A 20,521-nucleotide genomic window follows, 5' to 3' on the forward strand; every position below is an offset into this window, starting at 1 on the left:
GTGTCTATGGGGTCACACAGAGTCGGACACGACTGAAGCGACTTAGCAGCAGTAGCAGCAGCAGCAAAGATAATAATGACTAACACTTGTATTGCAGCTTATAAATGACGCATACACTGTAACTTGGAAACAAACTCAAAGTGGATGGGGTCCTAAAATGAAACAGAGGAAAACAAAATTCAATTATTTTTCGAGTTTCAAGATAGACTTGACTGGAATGAAGTGTGAAAGACATTAATAAGTCAATAATTGTTTTCTTCCCTTTGCTTTAGAAATTACCATTCATAAGTTACTTTCAGAGTTAAGTAAAAGATAAGAGATGGAAATTTTAGTTTGAATAATTAAAAGCATATTAGTCATTGTCATTTCTTTCCCTTTAAAGAAATATAGTTATATAATTAGTTTTTAAGAAAAATCCCCTATAAAAGATATTTTCTGTTTAAGGTTGTATTGTGTTCTGTTTGAAACTACGAGGGTCCTGTTACATTTGGTTCCTTTATATACCAAACTTAGACGTCTATAAAGCACATCACTGTGATACTTTTAATGACACAAGGCCTTTGTAAAAAGTGACTTGAGTTTACAAGGAATTAAAGATTTGCATGAGCTTTGTTCGTTATTCCCTAATTTTCGCTTTGCTCTTTGAAAACTAAATTATTTGTTAGACTAGACAATAGTCTGTCATTGTACTGACTGTAGCATTACCCTAGTCACTCTTTCTCATCATCCCCTTCTTTCAATTAACTTTCAGTGTTGAGAAGGAAGTGTACACTTTAACATATGGGGTTAGTTGTACCAGGCTCATAGCTGGGCACTTGTGAATATCACAGCTCCTAAAAGCCTATGCTATGTAGAGGAGAGTGAAAAAGCTGGCTTAAAACTCAGAGTTCAAAAAATGAAGATCATGGCACTCAGCCTCATCACTTCATGGCAAATAGATGGAGAAACAATGGAAATAGTGACAGACTTTATTTTCTTGGGCTCCAAAATCACTGTAGATGATGACTGCAGCCATGAAATTCAAAGATGCTTGCTCCTTGGAAGAAAAGCTATGACAAGCCTAGACAGCATATTAAAAAGCAGAGACATCACTTTGCCGACCAAGGTCTGTCTAGTCAAAGCTATGGTTTTTTCATTAGTCATGTATGGATGTGAGAGTTGGACCGTAAAGAAGGCTGAGCACTGAAGAATCAATGCTTTTGAATTGTGGTGTTGGAGAAGACTCTTAAGAGTCCCTTGGACTGCAAGATCAAACCAGTCAACCCTAAAGGAAATCAATCCTGAATATTCACTGGAGGGACTTATGTTGAGGCTGAAGTTCCAATACTTAGGTCAGCTGATGCGAAGAGCTGACTCATTGGAAAAGACCCTGATGCTGGGAAAGACTGAAGCAGAAGGAGAAGGGGACGACAGAGAACAAGATTTTTAGATGGCATCACCAACTCGATGGACATGAGTTTCAGCAAGCTCCAGGAGTTGGTGATGGATAGGGAAGCCTGGTGTGCTGCATGCAGTCCATGGGATCTCAAAGAGCTGTACATCACTGAGCAAATGAGCAACAAATGTTGCCATCGACTGCACTTAGCTCAGTTCTCATGTAACATGCCCTTCACAGGAGTATTCTGCTAGGTAAACTCATACTCTTGGCTGATTCACAGTTCTGAAAGCTAATATGTTTTTTCTTTTATTTCTCTATTTCTATTTATCATTTTCCTTATATGGCTTCCTCTATGGAATATACATTCTAAAAAATTCTTTGAATTCTACTCTGTATTTTCAATATAATTTAAGCTTTCTAACTTCTTGTAAAAAATCTTGCATATGCAAGTTTAGTTTTAGAATCTGACATTTTTTACTGTTTACCCTTGCATACTGTGGCTTGCGTTTTCTCTAATGTTAAGATTTATAACTGAGGGAAAGAAGTCTCTGCTAACCTAAAATATTCCTCCTAATGCTGTTTTACTTCCTCTTTCATTTTGTTTCTATTGCTTTAGAGATTGTGTTCTTCCTTAACATAAATAGGGCCTGCATATATATTTACTCACTGAAAAACTTGGGTAGGGCTGAAAGCAATGTTTGAGTGCATTCCTGTTGTATTAATGATCTGTGTATCAAGGGTCATGTTTGACTTCACAGAAATTTTGTCCCGAATCTCATTTTTGACCGTCATAACATTATGCATGTTACAAGGTATTATGAATAAAATACTTTTGGGAAAAAAATAAAGCTTCTTATAATGATAAGCATTATCACAATTTTATAGTATTTTATGATATTACTACTCCCATTTTTTTATGTAAACAAGATTAAGATTTTATTTTAAAAACATACAGCTTGTTTATGATTGTGTCCTTGTTATAATTTAAATCTGAAATATTTGCTCTTTAGTTCCAAGAAAAGGATTTTACATATAATTAAAGAAAAGCTTTTTTATTTGGTAAATAAGTAAAAGAAGCTCAAAATCATCTTATACTCTAGCATCATTCCTCTAAGATTTTTAATGAAATACCCAAAACAATAAACTCCTGCTAAAGTTCATGGAAATACCTTTTTAGTATAATATGCGTTAATTCTTTATATTAAGAAACTTGCCTCTCATAAAGTCTTTTATTTCTAGTGTTCTGCCTCTTGACATGTCTGACTCCTTTGATACATACCTCACACTGCTAAGAACTGAGACATTTAAACAACTCAAAACCAAATGGAATCTATCAAATGCTGTTCTCCAGACTTATATTCTGTAGAATACAGGGGAAAAGCAGACACAGAAGGGGGAAAAATGGAAAATTGAATTGGGGGGGGGGGGGGGAAGAAAAGCCAACTTTCATAGAATTTTGGATCTGAAAGAAACATTAGAAATCATTTAATTTTTTTAATCTCATTATACAAAGGAGAATAAAAACTTGCCGTAGATCATTTACCTACACTGCTAGAACTCAAAAAAAGGTGGTAACTAAACATGGCAGAAATTGGACTGAGAAAAAAATATCATAAAAAGATAAAGTGAAAGGAGATAACCACATAGACATTTGGCTATGAGAATTCTTAAGATCCACGAATATCAAAGAAAAAGGAATCAGACAGCAGCTTAACAAAATGAGAGGACTATAAAATTAACAATATTAGGTCTGAAAAGGCATGATCTTATTAGATAAGGTAGCTTCCATAATATAATGGTAATTGCCTTATCCTCTCCCTTCCTTATTAACGTAATCTCATTGAAGTCAAGTCTGTCTCACTCATTTTCCCCTTATAGAATATCCATGACTTAGACTTAGTAGGAATTCAATGAGTTAAGTTAGATTCTTTCCATGGAAGAGATTACTGTTAATTTGTAATGAGTAGTAGGAATTCCCTCTAAGGATAATATGATTTCCAATAAACACAGTATTTGTATGCTCCACCTTATCTATCACTAAACACAGTTGCTCTAGAAAAATAAATATTTTTAGAGCCTCATTTTCCTTTTCTTAATCCTGCTTTCTTAGGATGTTTAATTTTCCTCAAGACAGAAGGGAAGACACTGGAAAGAGAGAGAAAGGAAACCTTTGGAAGATAAAAAAACTAGCACGAGGCTTTTCAGAAGAAGGAAGCAATTGGGTGGAGCTGATTGGTACCCTGATGCCAGCTGTTAGATCCAAGGCAGATGGGCTTTGCTCTGCCCTACAAATGCTTATGTCTGGCCAATAATCACAGCACAGCAACCAGATTCCAGCTGTGAAAGGCAGAGCAGAGAGACATTTTTTTTTTCCTGGCACTTGTTGCTCTCTGGATGCTATCTGCACTAAAGATTTAGATTAAATTAATATTGTTGGCCATATGTTCTGTATACTGTGGTTATATAGTGTTGTCTTGGTTGCTAGCTACTTTGGATGCTGTGGTTAAGCAAATTGTTGCCTTAGCCACCAACCACATTTTTACTATAAGCTCTGACTTACTAACCTCCCCCCTCTTCTTCAGAAAAACTATTTCCTGGGTAAATACGATGTGCTTTGCCACTAGATTAAATTATCTAAGTGTTGATTAGCCCATCAATCCTAAAGTTGCACTTTTTCTCTTATACTCACATGTAGTTATAGACTACACACTTACCAAATGAATGGTCTAGAACTGAAATGCTGGTTCTTATGAGTAGATTTGAGAAGACCTAAAATATCTTTCTCTTGCCCTTAACGTCTCTTCCATCCTTCTTAGTTTAATACATGTCATTCTTTTAAATGAAATTCAAGTGGTAATTTGATGACAAAATGATGAATTGCCCTGTTCAGTTCAGTTCAGTATCTCAGTCATGTCTGACTCTTTGCAACCCCATGTACTGCAGCACACCAGGCTTCCCTGTCCATTACCAACTCCCAGAGCTTGCTCAAACTCATGTCCATCGAGTCGGCGATGCCATCCAACCATCTCATTCTCTGTCATCCCCTTCTCCCCTGCCTTCAATCTTTCCCAGCATCAGGGTCTTTCCAATGAGTCAGTTCTTTGCATCAGGTAGCCAAAGGATTGGAGCTTCAGCTTCATCATCAGTCCTTCCAATGAATATTAGGGATTGATTTCCTTTAGGATTGACTGGTTTGATCTTGCAGTCCAAGGGACTCTCAAGAGTCTTCTCCAACACCACAGTTCAAAAATATCAATTCTTTGGCGCTCAGCTTTCTTTATGGTCCAACTCTCACATCCATACGTGACTACTGAAAAAACCATAGCTTTGACTAGACAGATCTTTGTCAGCAAAATAATATCTCTTGCTTTTTAATACTCTGTCTAGGTTGGTCATAGCTTTTCTTTCAAGGAGCAAGCGTCTTTTAATTTCATGGCTGCCTCACCATCTACAGTGATTTTGGAGCCCAAGAAAATAAAGTCTGTGACTATTGCCATTGTTTCCCTATCTATTTGCCTTGAAGTAATGGGACCGGATGCCAGATCTTAGTTTATTGATCATGGCATTTGAAAACAATGCCCTGAGAAAAGCAATAAATTGCTAAATATTTTTACACATGTATGTATAAAGTGATTTAATTATCTGAAAGAAGAGAGATGGGACATAAGAACTCTGAGCAGCTTATAAGAGGAATAAAAGAGGGACTGAAAAGGATGCAAGAAATGAAAAGGAGGAAAGTTCTCTAAAGTGTTCACTCAGGGTTGGCCCTATGACTGCAACTGCTGAGCAAAAGACCCTGTATTCTTGAACCATCACCATTTCCTAGAATAAGCACAGAAGATGAAGGATTCCATCCAGGACTTCTTGCTCATTTTCCTATGGTATATGCTATTTCAAAATACTAAATGCCATTTCTTCATGTGTACCTTGAGCAGTGATTCAAGCTATGTACTCCTTCCTCCTATTGGACAACATAACTTTTGATAGGCACGTAGATCATCTGTAACCTTTAACTATTGGCAGAAATGAAATAAAAGATCTGTCAAATTTAAGCTTCCAAGCTAAAAATAAAGGTTATGTTTCTGTGTTAAGAAGCATGTTTGCTGTTCTGTAGCTCAAATGGTAAAGAATCTTCCTTCAACGCAGGACACCCAGGTTTGATTCCTGGGTCAGGAAGATCCTCTGGTGAAGGGAATGGCAATCCACTCCAGTATTCTTGCCTGGAGAATGAACAGAGGAGGCTGGAGGGCTACAATCTATGGAATTGCAGAGTCGGACACGACTGAGCAACTAACACTACTACTACTACTAATCAAAATGATAAACAAAGTAAAAGACTCTAAACAGGATACACTCATTTTAGAGTTTAGAGTAAATGTATATTGGTAGTGATATCTTCGTACTTAAATTTAGTAATATGAAAGCAGCAAAGTTTTTTTGTTTTTACAAGGAAGAGGAATTGCATTTAAAAACAGACTTAGGTATAGAATTTGCATGCCTGTAACTTCAGGTGTTTAAGAATAAAATATAATTAGTGCAGTTTTAAGTCTGACCAATTAAATTCTGCTGAACATCTGAATATCTCCAGAGGATATGGGCACTAAACCACCAGAACTTTATTTTTGATTAGGCATATACTGACTGGTCATACAGATATTTTATGTTTTGGGTTATAAACTATACGTCTTTAGATTTGAAAGCATAGTGGTTTTGTGTAACCGGATGTAATTATTCCCAAAAAGGTTTAAATCAATTTCTTAGCAATGTTTTACAGATTACTTTAAAAGAAGCTATGTACAAGAGGGTTAATCATATAAAAAGATTCTAAACTCAATCATTTCTCTTGTTGACTTAGTTTAGATTATTTCCAGTTGATTTAAATTTTCTAATGCTAAAAGCTGCATTTTCCTTAATCCATAAGTATGTATTGAAAAATCCATTCAGTTAAGTGCATTGCCTTAGAGAGTTACTTGGTTGCTACTGACTTAAAAAGAAAAAAAATCTAAACCTACCAAGTGTGGGGGGTATAAGTTGGAAGATTTGTGCTGTTGAAGGAAGATAGTTCAGCATTTTAGGAAGATTTGAAATAGATTACTGGTATAGTCAGTTCTTGACTGTGAAATACCACACTGTCTAATGTGGCATTTTAGAAGAAAATTAATAAAAGATGAATGCAAGGAAAATGTATCTTTGTAAAACAGTTATTTCAGCTGCTTATTCAAGAACTTTAATTTTTGCTTCATAAAAAATAGCTTTCTGAAATTATGAAACTGAAATGCACCCCTAAATATTCTAAATTCTAGTTGTTAAGAAACTAGACATGAGAAAATTAAGTCAATTTGTAATTCTTCACACTTAGCTCAGTATCGCATAAAGAAGTACAGTGCCTTGTATTCAGTAATTATTCTCCATTGAATGAATGAATGGATGAGTGAAAGAATGAATGACCCACTAACCATGTTTAGCTGGCATTTTTAGTTTGTGTACTATTAATTTTAACTACTGGATCCCATCAAAGAATAAAATAGCCTTAAAAATAAAGATCCAAAGCAAAGATATGAGATTGTGGATAATTTTTATTTTGCTCTTTCTGGTTTTGTGTATTTTCCAAATTTTTGACAATTAATGTTATGTAGCTGAATTTTTTTCAAGATCATACATGGATAGAATTTATCTTAAAATCAAGTGTAAATCTTACCTCTAATAACTAGTATCTCATCTGTGATTCAAATTGCAGAGGCCTTGCTTTTATAATTAAGGCTACTTTTAAAAACTAATATCATTATAACCAAACAACATTTCTAAGATTTTTTAAGGAAGTAGAATTTTATCTTAACCTGTAGAAACTGAATTGATATTTCTGCCACTGATATCAAGCAATATCAGTCCCATTTTGTAGTGTTGAAAATGTTTATCCTCCCTCAATAAACATAAAATTAAATTAAAATTAAAAGCTTATGCTTTTCTGAAAAACACCCAAGGTACTAGATTGAATGACAACTTTCTTATTGTAAGTATAATCGTATTTTTTTAAATTATTAAACATATTTATAAAAATTAATTTAAGTTGTAAGTCCTTCGTGTAAGTGGATATTTTGAGTCTCCCCACTTCAAGTATAATCATATTTGAATGACTTTTTAAAAATAACCATGCTAACCTATAAAAACAATTCCCTGCTCTTCCTGATAGGAACAAAGTATTGAAGCCGGGCGGATATATATTCTGAGCCATTGTGGCATTTGGTAGTTGAATCCGATGACTAATAATAGAGATTTTTGTCTAGGTGAATCACATGGACTTAGTTATCTGCCCACTGGGATGACACAATGAGGAGCTATCTGGTAAATATTGTGGAACATCTGTGAATGGGTCAAAGATATGCCTAATGTGAATCATTCTTCCCTCAAAAATCTTAAGTTTAATAGTAAAAAAATTCCAAACTGTTGTTGCATAAACTGAGATGTTTGGCCTCTTCAATGGGTTGGGAAGGAATGAATACAACACATACTCTGAGACATTTTGCCAGTAAGTTGTTTGGCTGTGCTTTAAAGCTCTAAATTTAGGAAAACCAAGAAACTTGTTGAAGATGATTAGTGAGAACCACTGCAAGTAATCAAATACATCTTCTTTAACTGCTCACCACCATTATGGAGACTATGGGACTTAATTGTTTTCCCTATCAGGGAAATAGATTTCCTATCTTCAAATTCAAAGGGCTTAGTTAAAAGTGTGCAAAGCCTGATAGCTGTGGCACTCCCATCTGCAGAGGTCTCATGCATGTAAGGGAGCTTGAGGAAGTATTTAGTGCATACCTCTTTAGGTGACAGTTTCCCTCATCGAATGGTCCTGTTTCACATTGATTTCTCTAATCTGGGGTCAAACTCTTTTCTTTAGAGCACTGTAGAAGCAACTGAGAAAAAAAGAAAACCTGAAAGTTTATGTAGATTTAGCTTGGTATGAAGCTGTAGTTTCCTGGATACTGCTAATGCTGCTTTTACAACTGGTTCTGGGTAATTTAGCCTACCTGGTTAGAGAAATGAGGTGGGTGGTTAGTGGGGGTAGCTTAGTTTGTGCTTTTATTTTTAGTTCTGGGAGTAAGCTACTACCCACATAAGATCTGAAATATTTAGCATTGTCTTGTAGATTGACTTTTCTCTGAGACTTTGATAAACCTTATCTTTGCTTCTTTTGATTCTTCCCCACTGAAGAGAAAATGAATCTGCACCAAGTCTATTTCCAGGCATGCTTACAAATAAGAGTGTGTTTGTGTGTGTCCTTGTATTTTGTGAAATGTGAGCAAGTTGTGGTGGATATCTTTGCCAAAAATAATGAACATATTTAGAATTTTACAACTTTTATGAGAACATTTTTAGCTGTGGCAAACAAGTTATATAGACCAATATTTAAGGATGAAAAGTATTCTGTAAGTTAATATTTGATGGAATATGTATATATCTGTTTGATGATGGTGTGATCAACAAGGCCAACTCTACAAAAGCAAACCGATTACTTAATGGGTTGCAGTTCAAAGAGGCTCACTGCTGTCTTTAAATTCTAGACTTTGTGGACTTTCAGAGAAATAAACCTTTTTTAAATGGAAGGGAGAAAAATGAAATGTGTGAATGTTATGTGTTCCTAACAGAGACTAAATTGATTGGATTTGTCCTACAAAATATTAAAATGTAAATTTGTCCCTAATGTTTTGTTTTTAAATAGATCTACAACCATTGTTTTGCATTGAAATGTATATTCATACACTTTATCTAATGATATTTTGGGAAAATAAAGTTTCTTTTTTTAAAGGAAAGCATGAAGAAGAATATACATATGGATATACCAATTGTTTAAAATTACCAATAGTTTCTTTTCTGAACTTGAAAACAGTTATGTTTCTAAGTATGAGAACAGTGATTTTGCCTAAATTTGCAATATAATGACCAAGACTTCTCTCCTTTTTAGAGAAGCAGTCAAGTATTCTGGAACAGATAAGACAGCATGGATCCAGTGAGGTTGATTCCCCACAGAGGAAAGCTATGCATACCTAACTTACTGGAAGGTAAACTACTCTTCAATTAATGATGTCCTCCTTTTCTCAAGGTGTCCAAAGACAGGAGGTGGTCTGTAAAAGGTTGGATGACAACTCCATTGTCCAGAACAATTACTGTGACCCTGATAGTAAGCCACCTGAAAATCAAAGAACCTGCAACACTGAGCCCTGCCCACCTGAGTAAGTAAGAGAAGTGAGAAATATTTTCAAGTGCAAAGAGAAAAACATTAGATATTCTTATCTGGAAACATACATTCATATGATATTCATAAAGTAAGCTAAGAAAATCAAGTAAAACATCACAGAGGGTAGGATTTTTATTTCTATTTATTCACAAAATTTAGTAAGTAACCCCTTTAGAGCAGGGGTTTAATCTACTGATTAATCTACTGTCCGACTCTTTGCGACCCCATGAATTGCAGCATGCCAGCCTTCCTGTCCATCACCAACTCCCAGAGTTCACTCAAACCCATGTCCATTGAGTCGGACAGTAGATTAATCAGTAGATTAATCCTGGCATAGTGCTGGCAGTTGTCATATTTCCTTAATTCTAAAGCACATATCCTTCGCATTTTAACATCTCTGAAATTAGATTCATTTTGCAGTTGATGGTGTCTTAAAATAATAATCAGCATTATTTTTGTTTAATGGTATATAAAATAGTGATATCTTAGATTCATTGAACTATAAAAGATTGGCATGCAATCCTATCTTTTCTAGATATTTATCTTAAAGGCTTAAAGACTTTTTTAGTTGTTTAGAAATATTCAGTAATGGAATATCAGTGCTTTAATTTGCTGACCCGGTTTTAAATTCTGTCATCCTAAAGCATCTTGTCTTCTAAGTGTTGAGCACAGGCATAGAAGTGTACTTCAGGCCCTTTCCATTGATTAATGTAGCAATTACAACTCACTATAAAGGGAGGCAGAAGAAGAGAGCCCATCCATCTTAATGATGACTTTTAAAAAATTCAAAAATATGAGACATGCTATCAGTGGCCACACTCTATAATATGAAAGAAAGGTTTTTTGATTGAGCAAAAGGCAATAATTATGTGCAAAAAGACAAAGATAATGATTTAATCCTTGTCTTGTATGGAAGACAGAACATGTATGGAAAGCATTTCATTCTTGTTTGAAAAATCAGAGTAACCATTATCCCAAGGTTAGCTAATTATTCCCAACATGAAATTGATTTAAAAAAAAAAAAGAAAGTAGGCAAAGGAATTTATGTATTCCAGGCTCTCTAGAACTGGAAAGGGAAATTCTATAACAAAGTAATTCTTTCTCTAAAAGTAAGAGTCACAAAAATCTGAGACTTAAAATGGATAAAGAATTCTGGCCCCTTGAGAGTCCCTTGGACTGCAAGGAGGTCCAACCAGTCCATCCTAAAGGAGATCAGTCCTAGGTGTTCAAGGAAGGACTGATGCTAAAGCTGAAACTCCAATACTTTGGCCACCTCATGTGAAGAGTTGACTCATTGGAAAAGACCCTGATGCTGGGAGGGATTGGGGGCAGGAGGAGGAGGGGACGACAGAGGATGAGATGGTTAGATGGCATCACCGACTCAATGGACATGGGTTTGAGTGAACTCTGGGAGTTGGTGATGGACAGGGAGGCTGGCATGCTGCAATTCATGGGGTCGAAAAGAGTCGGACACGACTGAGCAACTGAACTGAACTGAACTGAATATGGTTTAAAAAAAAGTCTATGGCATAGACAGAAAGCAAAGAAGAACTAAAGAGCCTCTTGATGAAGGTGAAAGAGGAGAGTGAAAAAGCTGGCTTAAAACTCAACATTCAATCTTTCTCTATGTTGTTTCCTATTTTATTTATTTTTAATTTAATTTTAATTTTTTTCATTTATATGTTTTTTTTTTAATTAATTTATCTTATTTGGAGGCTAATTACTTTACAGTATTGCAGTGGGTTTTACCATACACTGACATGACATACATGTCATGGTTTTTGCCATATCTGTGACATAATACCAGAGAAGGCAACGGCACCCCACTCCAGTACTCTTGCCAGGAAAATCCCATGGACGGAGGAGCCTAGTGGGCTGCAGTCCATGGGGCCACTAAGAGTCGGACACGACTGAAGCAACTTAGCAGCAGCAGCATGACATAACACATAGAAAATTTTTTAAATAAATAAATAAAATCTGTTTTTAAGAGCACTACACATTGCTCATTTTTTGAAAAAACAAACAAACAAACAACATTCAAAAAATGAAGATCATCACATCTAGTCCCATCACTTCATGGTAAATAGATGGAGAAACAATGGAAACAGTGACAGACTTTATTTTCTTGGGCTCCAAAATCACTGTAGATGGTGATTGCAGTCACAAAATTAAAAGGCACTTGCTCCTTGGAAGAAAAGGTATGACAAACCTGAACAGCATATTAAAAAGCAGAGACATTGCTCTGCCAACAAAGGACCATCTAGTCAGAGCTATGGTTTTTCCAGTAGTCACGTATGGATGTAAGAATTGGACCATAAAGAAGGCTGAGCATCGAAGAATTGATGTTTTTGTACTGTGGTGTTGGAAAGAATTGAGAGTCCCTTGGACTTCAAGGAGATCAAGCCAGTGTTAGGAAATCAGTCCTGAAGATTCATTGGAAGGACTGATGTTGAAGCTGAAACTCCAATACTTTGGCCACCTGATGTGAAGAGCCAGCTCTTTAGAAAAGACCCTGATGCTGGGAAAGATCGAAGGCAGGAGGAGCAGAGGATAACAGAGGACAAGATGGTTAGATGGCATCACTAATTCAATGGACATTAGTTTGAGCAAGCACCCGAAGAAGGACATCGAAGCCTGGCATGCTGCAGTCCATGGGGTTGCAAAGACTCAGACATGACCGGGTGACTAAACAACAGCAACAAAATATGGTTAGATCAAGATATATTTGTTGATATTTGTTCCAAAATAATAATACCTTCTGAACTTTCAATATCCAAAGTCAGTGTCTGCCTGAATGTTTCAATCTTTAAGGGATATACACACCCCTAGTCTCTGGAAAAGTTTCAGTTTAGTTCAGTTCAGTCACTCAGTCGTGTCCGACTCTTTGCGACCCCATGAAAAGTTTAGTGGCTGCCAAATAAGGAGCACACAGAATCTAGGGTGATAGAAGTTTTTATTCTAAGACTTTTGAAATTTCATGTCTCTTCTTTTTCAAATGTGATCACTATGTAACTAACACCTTAAAATCCAGACATGGGAAAGTATAGAAATACAACCTATGGTATATATTACAAAGACAAGATATTTAATTATTTTTTTATTTTCCTTTCTTCTGCTAATTATTTTTGTAAATTTGTCTCAACAGAAACTGAAAAGCTATATAAAACAAAGTGATGCTCAAAATGCACAAGCTGTTTTTTGACATTTCTAAAGACCTAAGTGTATTTCCGTATAATTGTGAGCCTCAACCTAGTTACTTCCCCAGCACTCAGTACTTTTAAGTGTTATGTTTATCATGATCAGCCATTTAAGGCATTTGAATGGGCGTGGTCACACTTGTTCTATTTGGGCCTCAGCTTTTTCATTTAATTTCAAATGCATGCTATTCAAGCATCCTTTGAGATTTCAGTGGTTGGTCATTTCACCCAGTATATTACATGCTTGTATATTACATTGGAGTCTTTTTTTTAACACTTTAAGGATAATTGACATATTGGAATTAACCTAAACAATTAAAGTTGTTTTGTATTTCCCTTTCTTTTGTAGTTCTGAAATAAAAAGTTACTTCTTAACTTTTTTGTTGTTTGGAGGTAAGAGAATGGAATTTGAAAAAGAAAATCAGTTTTCTTTATTGAAAAGAGCTAATATACATATTTAAAATATTCTTTATTAGTGTAGTTTTTCTTGTTCCTTTTTAATTTTTTCCTTATTTCTTTGAATTCAGACTATGAAAAGGATTTTTTAAATTTAACTTATTTTTTTACACCCCAATACAAAATGAATAAGGAAATCTTAATAAACTATCCAGAATGGTTATCATATGTAATAAGATTCCCATTACATTGGTATTATAGAGATAAGCCTCACTGAAAGACTACTGAATTCAAAAAGACTTTAAATGAATGTGGGAGAAAGAAGTTTTTTCAAATGACAATGTGACAGTCGTGTTTGGTTTTTTTAATACATATTAAAACAAAATTTCTTAAATACAGATAAATACAAAGAAGAAAATTTAAAAAACACTTAATACTTGTAAGATCATAGTTAATATTTTTCATCTTTTTCAATGTCTACATCGGCACATGTATGTAACAAAGTGGTATTATATTATTTGGACTTCCTTGGTGGCTCAGTGGTAAAAAAATACACCTGCCAATGCAGGAAATGTGGGTTCAGTCCACAGATTGGGAAGACCCACTGGAGAAAGAAGAGGCAACCCACTCTGCTATTCTTGCCTGAGAAATCCTATGAACAGCGGACTCTGGCAGGCTACATACAGTCCATGGGGTTGCAAAAGGGTCGGACACGACTTAGCAACTAAACAACAGTTATTTATGATGTCTTATAGTCAGTTCTCAGCATATTGAACATTATATTGTTCTGAACATTAAACACCGTCTACAACATTTAGTAGATATGTCATGTTTATTTGAACTGACTTTCCACTGTAGAACAATCTTCTCTGGGCCCTAGCTTTTGATCCCTTTCTATTCCACAGCATTAACCATTTTTGCTTCTAAAATTTCTAGTGTAAACGGAATTATGTTTAACCCTCTGGGATACATTGTCAGATTACTCTCTAGAAAGAATGTATAAAAGTGTATTCTCACTGATAGTATGTACATAAGACTGTTGTTTCCCTAACCTGAACAACACTTGGTAATATTATTTTTAAAACAATCTTTAACTATTGAAAGGGGAAAAAAAAAAACCTTGATATCTAATTGGTGTTTTATTTTTTGTACTTCTACAATTGCTGATGCAGCTAAACATTTAAAAATTATGTTCAGTGGTCATTTCTTTTTTGTTTTTCCTCTTCATGGCCTGTGCCATTTTTCTATCAAAGTGCTTATCATTTTGTTATTGTTTTGTCTGAAGTCTTAATTAAGATTATTAACTCTTTTGCAAATTTTTTTTTCTAGTTTGTTATGATCTAGTTTTACTTATAAAAGCTTTTTGTAAAATACTATATAGGAAAACTAACTTTTATTTCTTTCATTGGTATAATGTTAAGAAGGCCTTACCCACTTTATGCTTATGCTTTCAAAGTCTTTTTTTTTTTTTTTATGTAAACTCTAATCTATCTGAAATATATTTGCCGGCTTTGAGGAAAGGACCTATATTTATTTTCAGATATTACTGTTTTCCCAATACCATTAATTTATAATCCTAAATGATACTTTTTAATCAGAAACTATCTTTTCAAATAATAAAATATTTTAAATGTCCTTTAGTCATATTGGAGACTTTATAAGTAGAGAATGGAAAAAAAAGAGGGCAATAAGATTTGTCCTTATATTACGTAAAGGAAATGACAGGGACTAGGAAGAATAGACAAAAGAGGCATTGATAAAGAAATACTGATAACCGTGTTTATTTGAGAGACTTTAAAAAGCCAAAGGAAGTCTTGCTAGGAAAAAGTAATGTGGTCAGAGGAGCAACTCTTTTATGAGAATGAAAATAATAGTCAAGGTGGTGAGGTGACTAGAGAGAGAGAAAAAAAAACAAGAATTCTAGAGGCATTGAATGAAAATAGTGGGATTCATGACATAGGCAGAAGTCATTAGGAAAAGGAAAAGGGAGGAGTTGATACCAAAGAGCATGACTGATAGGAAGTTGGTGCCTCAGCATAGGAAAAGGAAGTAATGCTGAGTTAGAATCCAAAATGAAAGGCCAAGCATTCAGTTTTGACCATGCTGTCTTTTAATAGCAAAAAGATTTCTGTATATGACCTCATGTGAAGAATCTTTAAATACTGAACATAATTCCTGTATGTAACTTTGATTTTTAAATTGGTGAAAATCAGAGAGGTGAAAGCAATAGAATACAATAAATGGTGCTGTACTGTACTTCGTCCTGTCCAACTCTTTACAACCCCATGTACTGTAGCCTGCCAGGCTCCCCTGTTCATGGGGATTTTCCAGGCAAGAATACTGGCATGGGTTGCCATGCCTTCCTCCAGGGGACCTTCCCAACCCAGTGATCAAACTCAGGTCTCTCATATTGCAGCGGATTCCTTATCGAGCCACCAGGGAAGCCCTATAAAAAATAACTATAGTACAAGGCAAAATATGTTAAGTATGATAAGAGTTATAAGCAAAAGGAGTCAGACGGGAGAGAGATTTTTACCCAGGGGCAAGGTTTTCTTTAACAGTATCTTTTTATTTTGAGTCATTGTACCTCACTCCCATGTACAACTATACTCTGTTATAAGTTTAGGAAAAGATCATCAGATTCCTGTATAAAACTCCAAAATGTCAGACCTGCGAGGGATCCTAGAAGTCAACTCCCATCATCTCATTCCCTTCCTCCAGTATTATTGTTTGTCCTCTTAATGTACAGATACTGTAGATTGGATTACACAGGCTATATCAAGCCACTCTTATTTCAGACACTCAAAAATGAATCCCACTAACTGTACAGCTTCTTCATCCTGGTGAGAATGAAGACAATTTTATTGTAGGTTCTTCAGCTCAAAAAGAAATAGCCCCAGTATTATGCAGATTATAATGATTCAGCAGTTGATAATCTCTGAGAATTTTCATGCTCATATTTTACCACTGAATCTAGAGAATGAAAAAAGAGAAATAGGGAGAATGTCATCAGAGGGTCAAATACTTGGAAAATGATGGAGGAAGCAGTCTGTCTTAAACTGGACAGAAGAGTGGTGAAACTGGGACTAGTAGCTACAGTGGTAAAATTGCAAAACTACTTAAATATCTGGATGGTGATTTAATCCTTTAGCGAGACATGGGAAGGGATGATTTGCTGAGCAATAAAGATACAACAGGGAGGGACTGAGTGTAAAGCCTGAAATCAAAGTTAAAGTCAGAAGGGAAATAGGAGGGTAGATAATGTTTTTACTTTCATACATTTCTAGTTAAATGCTAGAATGATACATCTAAGCTAAGAGATCAGTTCAGTTCAGTTTAGTCGCTCAGTCGTGTCCGACTCTTTGTGATCCCATGAATCGGAGCACGCCAGGCCTCCCTGTCTATCACCAACTCCCGGAGTTCACTGAGACTCACGTCCATCGAGTCAGTGATGCCATCCAGCCATATCATCCTCTGTCCTCCCCTTCTCCTCCTGCCCCCAATCCCTCCCAGCATCAGAGTCTTTTCCAATGAGTCCACTCTTCGCATGAGGTGGCCAAAGTACTGGAGTTTCAGCTTTAGCATCATTCCTTCCAAAGAAATCCCAGGGCTGATCTCCTTCAGAATGGACTGGTTGGATGTCTTTGCAGTCCAAGGGACTCTCAAGAGTCTTCTCTGATGGTTGGCAGTAAAAGAGAGGATGAAGAATAAAAAGGCAGAGGTGGCCCTGGCCTTGTGAGCAAAAATAACAGCAACACCTCCTGAATCATCGCTGTTACTCTGGGCACCTGTGTTTAATTTGAAGGCCTCCATCCTTCTTACATTATGAGACCTAATGAGATCATGGCTGGAGGTGGTATGACTGAACTTTTTGTGGCTGAGTTATACACATTACTGTTTTATCCCCTAATCTTGGTGATGAAATCATTGTTTCGAATTGAATCAGAGTTTCACTATGGCTGGCATGCAAGTTATTATTCTCAGTACACATTTTCCTCTTTACCAAAAATGGTACTAACAACTTAGGATCCTACTCATCTGTGGAAAACAAAATGGAAAGACTATGAAAATCACTTTATATCTTCTCTGGAAAATGACTTAGAAAAAAGATGTTAACGTCAGATTTCTAAAATTCCAGATTAAATTGTCACTCTTTAAGTAAATTTTAGATTGAAAAATTATAAATTTTTGACAAAATATATTTTAAGTTTGGGAAAGTGGTTAATTATGATATTTCTAAATGCTGGTTTCCCCCTGTCAGTAAAGATAATAAAAATAATAATGAACAAAGGCCATTGTGGCTTATTTGGCTGAGTGTAGGCTCAAATTTAGGATACTAGTACTCTGACTTCACTAAGGTATTATCTTCCACATACAAAACTGGCACAAATGAATTAAGCTCATGGAAAGAGGTGACATTTGTTCTTAACTTTTATACTCTTCTCTCTGGTTAGTCTCCTACCCAAGAGCGTGAGCATCTCTGTTTAGGATGTATGCATGATTTATAAGCATGGAATGAAGAAAATGTCTTTTGACCTCATGTTTGTGGTTTAGATTCTACTATTTGTTAGAAATGTTGAATTGTTGGAAGTGAAATTCAGTGGATAACAGTGGATGCGGGATCTAGTTCTAGCTCCATCATTGCACTTACCATGATTTTGGAAAACTGTTTTCATAACACAATGTCTTACTTTCTTCTATAAAACAAAGCACAGTGCCTTGAGCATAGTAGGCATTCAGCATATATTCATGACATTAAATACAATAATGTATCAGTCAGGACTCTGGCAAAACTAGCACAACTTCAACTTTGGCTAGCTTCTGCACTGAAGAGAATTTATTGGTTTATATTAACAAAGCCGAGGGAAGTATAAAAGTGGACCTAGCTTCAGGAATGGCTGGAATCAAGCACTCAAATACTTTCAAGACTCTAGCTCCTCCTCTGCATTCTTTCAAATCAGTTAATTCCACTTGACACGGAATATGGCCATCATCAGCTCTTATATCTTTATATACCCTTGTGACCAGAAAGGAAAGTATTCCTTTTGCTTACGTTAGATGTAAAAATTCTAAAGCTGAATCCTTCTTGGTTTGGTTGGGATCATGATTCGTACCCTTGGACCAATTAATGTGCCCAAAAAAGTGAGTCCTGCAGAAATATGACACAGACACAAACATACACCTGAAATTGCATATATGAAAGTTCATTGATGACTCTAGGTGTGGTATACCTACGGATATGAGATATGTTCTTTTATTAAGACATTTCTGTTTCTTCCCACATTAGCTCTGTAGAAGCTCTTTTTAGGAGTAAAGGAGGTCAAAGCAAGGGATCTCCATGTTTTCACAGACCTGGCTCAGGACTCTACTCCTACTGCAGAGTCTTCAGCACTCCCATGTCTTCTGAATGGATACCTGGGCCATCTCTGCCCTTAGAAGGACAGTAAAGACTTCTGTCTTATGCAGAGCGTGATGTACATTTCTGGGAATCAGGAAACAAATCCCTTGCTCCTGCAGGGTGGTTTATCACCAAACACTCAATTGAGGGAGAACCTCTCTCAATATAATAATAAAAATGGCTTCTGTGTCTTGCTTCTTTTGTGTCAGATGTTGTTAGAAGCTCCTGAGACCCTGTGACTAGCATATCTTCTCTTGGTTATGTTTAGGGTGATAGCTTTAATTTGGCCGTAATGAAGTATCTATATCACAAAAACTGACAAATGCAATGGATGAGGACTCTCCCTCCCACGAGGAGCCAGTTTTTAACATTTACCAGCATGTGACTTGGAGCTTCATATGTTACCTTGCTTAGTCCTCATGAGAATCTCATGATTGGTATTGTTATCCTCATTTTAGAAGTTAATTTTTAAAAAATGGAGAAAAAGAAGTTTAAAAACACATAATGGATTGCTTGTTTGAACCTGTTTGCCTGTTGCAAAGCCCATGCAGTATACTCTAGAAAGCAGCTAACAGTGATTTATCTTTTCCTTATGTATATGGAAGCAGTTCTTCTGTTTGTCATTTGTCACATCAACAAACACTGAAATGTTAGCTCTTCTGGGAAGAGGAGATAGTCCACTGATATAGTGCCTTCACTCTGCTGAAATCTCTGGCTGCACTGAGGGAATGCTTTTCTGTGTTTCTTTCACTTCTTGCTGCAGGTGGTTCATTGGGGACTGGTTGGAATGTAGCAAGACTTGTGATGGTGGGATGCGCACAAGGGCAGTACTCTGCATCAGGAAGATTGGACCTTCTGAGGAGGAGACACTGGACTACAGTGGTTGTTTAACACACCGGCCTATTGAAAAAGAGCCCTGCAACAACCAGTCGTGTCCACCTCAGTGGGTGGCTTTGGACTGGTCAGAAGTAAGGAAATCTGAGGCTGTATGTTTTGAGATGTCTTAACTATCAATACCAAAGCATTTAATATTAAGGACACCTGAGCGTGTGAGCATCTTAGAACTTAACAAGTAAGGACTGCATAACAGTGAATTTGGCCATGTTATATTTTTTTGCTGCTTGCCAGGAACTAAAGGTTTTGGGGGTCAGGAAACTCAATGAGAAACTAGTAATCAATTTGATTAAAAACAAGCCTGAGTGAATTTGAGAGACTACTATAGTGAGTTAAGGTATATATGTGTATATATATATATATACATATATATATACCTTCTGTATATTTTTCTCTTTTTTTTTCCTTTTTCTTTGCTATTATTGAGCAGCATTTATAGGCTCAAAATAAGTGATATGTTTATCTTTTTTTCAAAGTAATGTTCAAGCCTAACTAACTCTTACGTATGAATTTGTTAATTGATTATCACATGTTATGTATCTATATATATTTTAATTGCTTCTGTGGAAGAAATATGGAGTTGAGGGTTATAACATATCAAAAAGTCAAATTCAGATTTTATTATTACCTCCACTTACATGATTAATGAAGAAGATCTGACTAAGATAATATTTTTCTGGCATACATGTAAAAAGTCAAATATAATCCCAAACCCTCAGAGAAATAGTCTTATGAAAAATGAGGTAAGAGGTAGAGTTAATTGACTCTTCATTCTGCATGAGACATACACATATACATATTGTACCATTCTCTACTTTTCCTAAAGAGGAACTGAATCTTTCTCAAGTGTTGTTTAGTGTTAGAAAGGATGAGTATCTGTCTATATAACTAAAGATCATTTTTCTAAGTTAGCAAAACAGGATGCATTTCCTGCTGGAAACATAGTGGTACTTGCTTTAGGTATTTCCTGTAGACCTCATAAGTTTGTGAAAAAAATAAACAAAAATAATTAAACATTGTTCTTT

The 20,521-nt window shown here is 35.7% G+C and overlaps 1 protein-coding gene across 4 annotated transcripts in view; it reads left to right on the forward strand.

The window, feature by feature from the left end:
* ADAMTS6 (ADAM metallopeptidase with thrombospondin type 1 motif 6) overlaps positions 1–20,521 on the forward strand; it is a 430,884-nt gene that overhangs the window by 226,379 nt on the left and 183,984 nt on the right. For all 4 annotated transcript variants that reach the window (XR_009731737.1, XR_009731739.1, XR_009731738.1 and 1 more), the window contains exons 20-21: positions 9,477–9,606; positions 19,366–19,570. Coding sequence is in view for 1 of the 4 variants with exons in the window: in XM_061393406.1 (XP_061249390.1) it covers positions 9,477–9,606; positions 19,366–19,570 (335 nt within the window). In the remaining 3 variants the exon portion in view is untranslated. The remainder of the gene's footprint in view (positions 1–9,476; positions 9,607–19,365; positions 19,571–20,521) is intronic.

The sequence above is a fragment of the Bos javanicus genome, chromosome 20 (assembly GCF_032452875.1).
Source record: "Bos javanicus breed banteng chromosome 20, ARS-OSU_banteng_1.0, whole genome shotgun sequence".
NCBI lineage: Eukaryota > Metazoa > Chordata > Mammalia > Artiodactyla > Bovidae > Bos > Bos javanicus.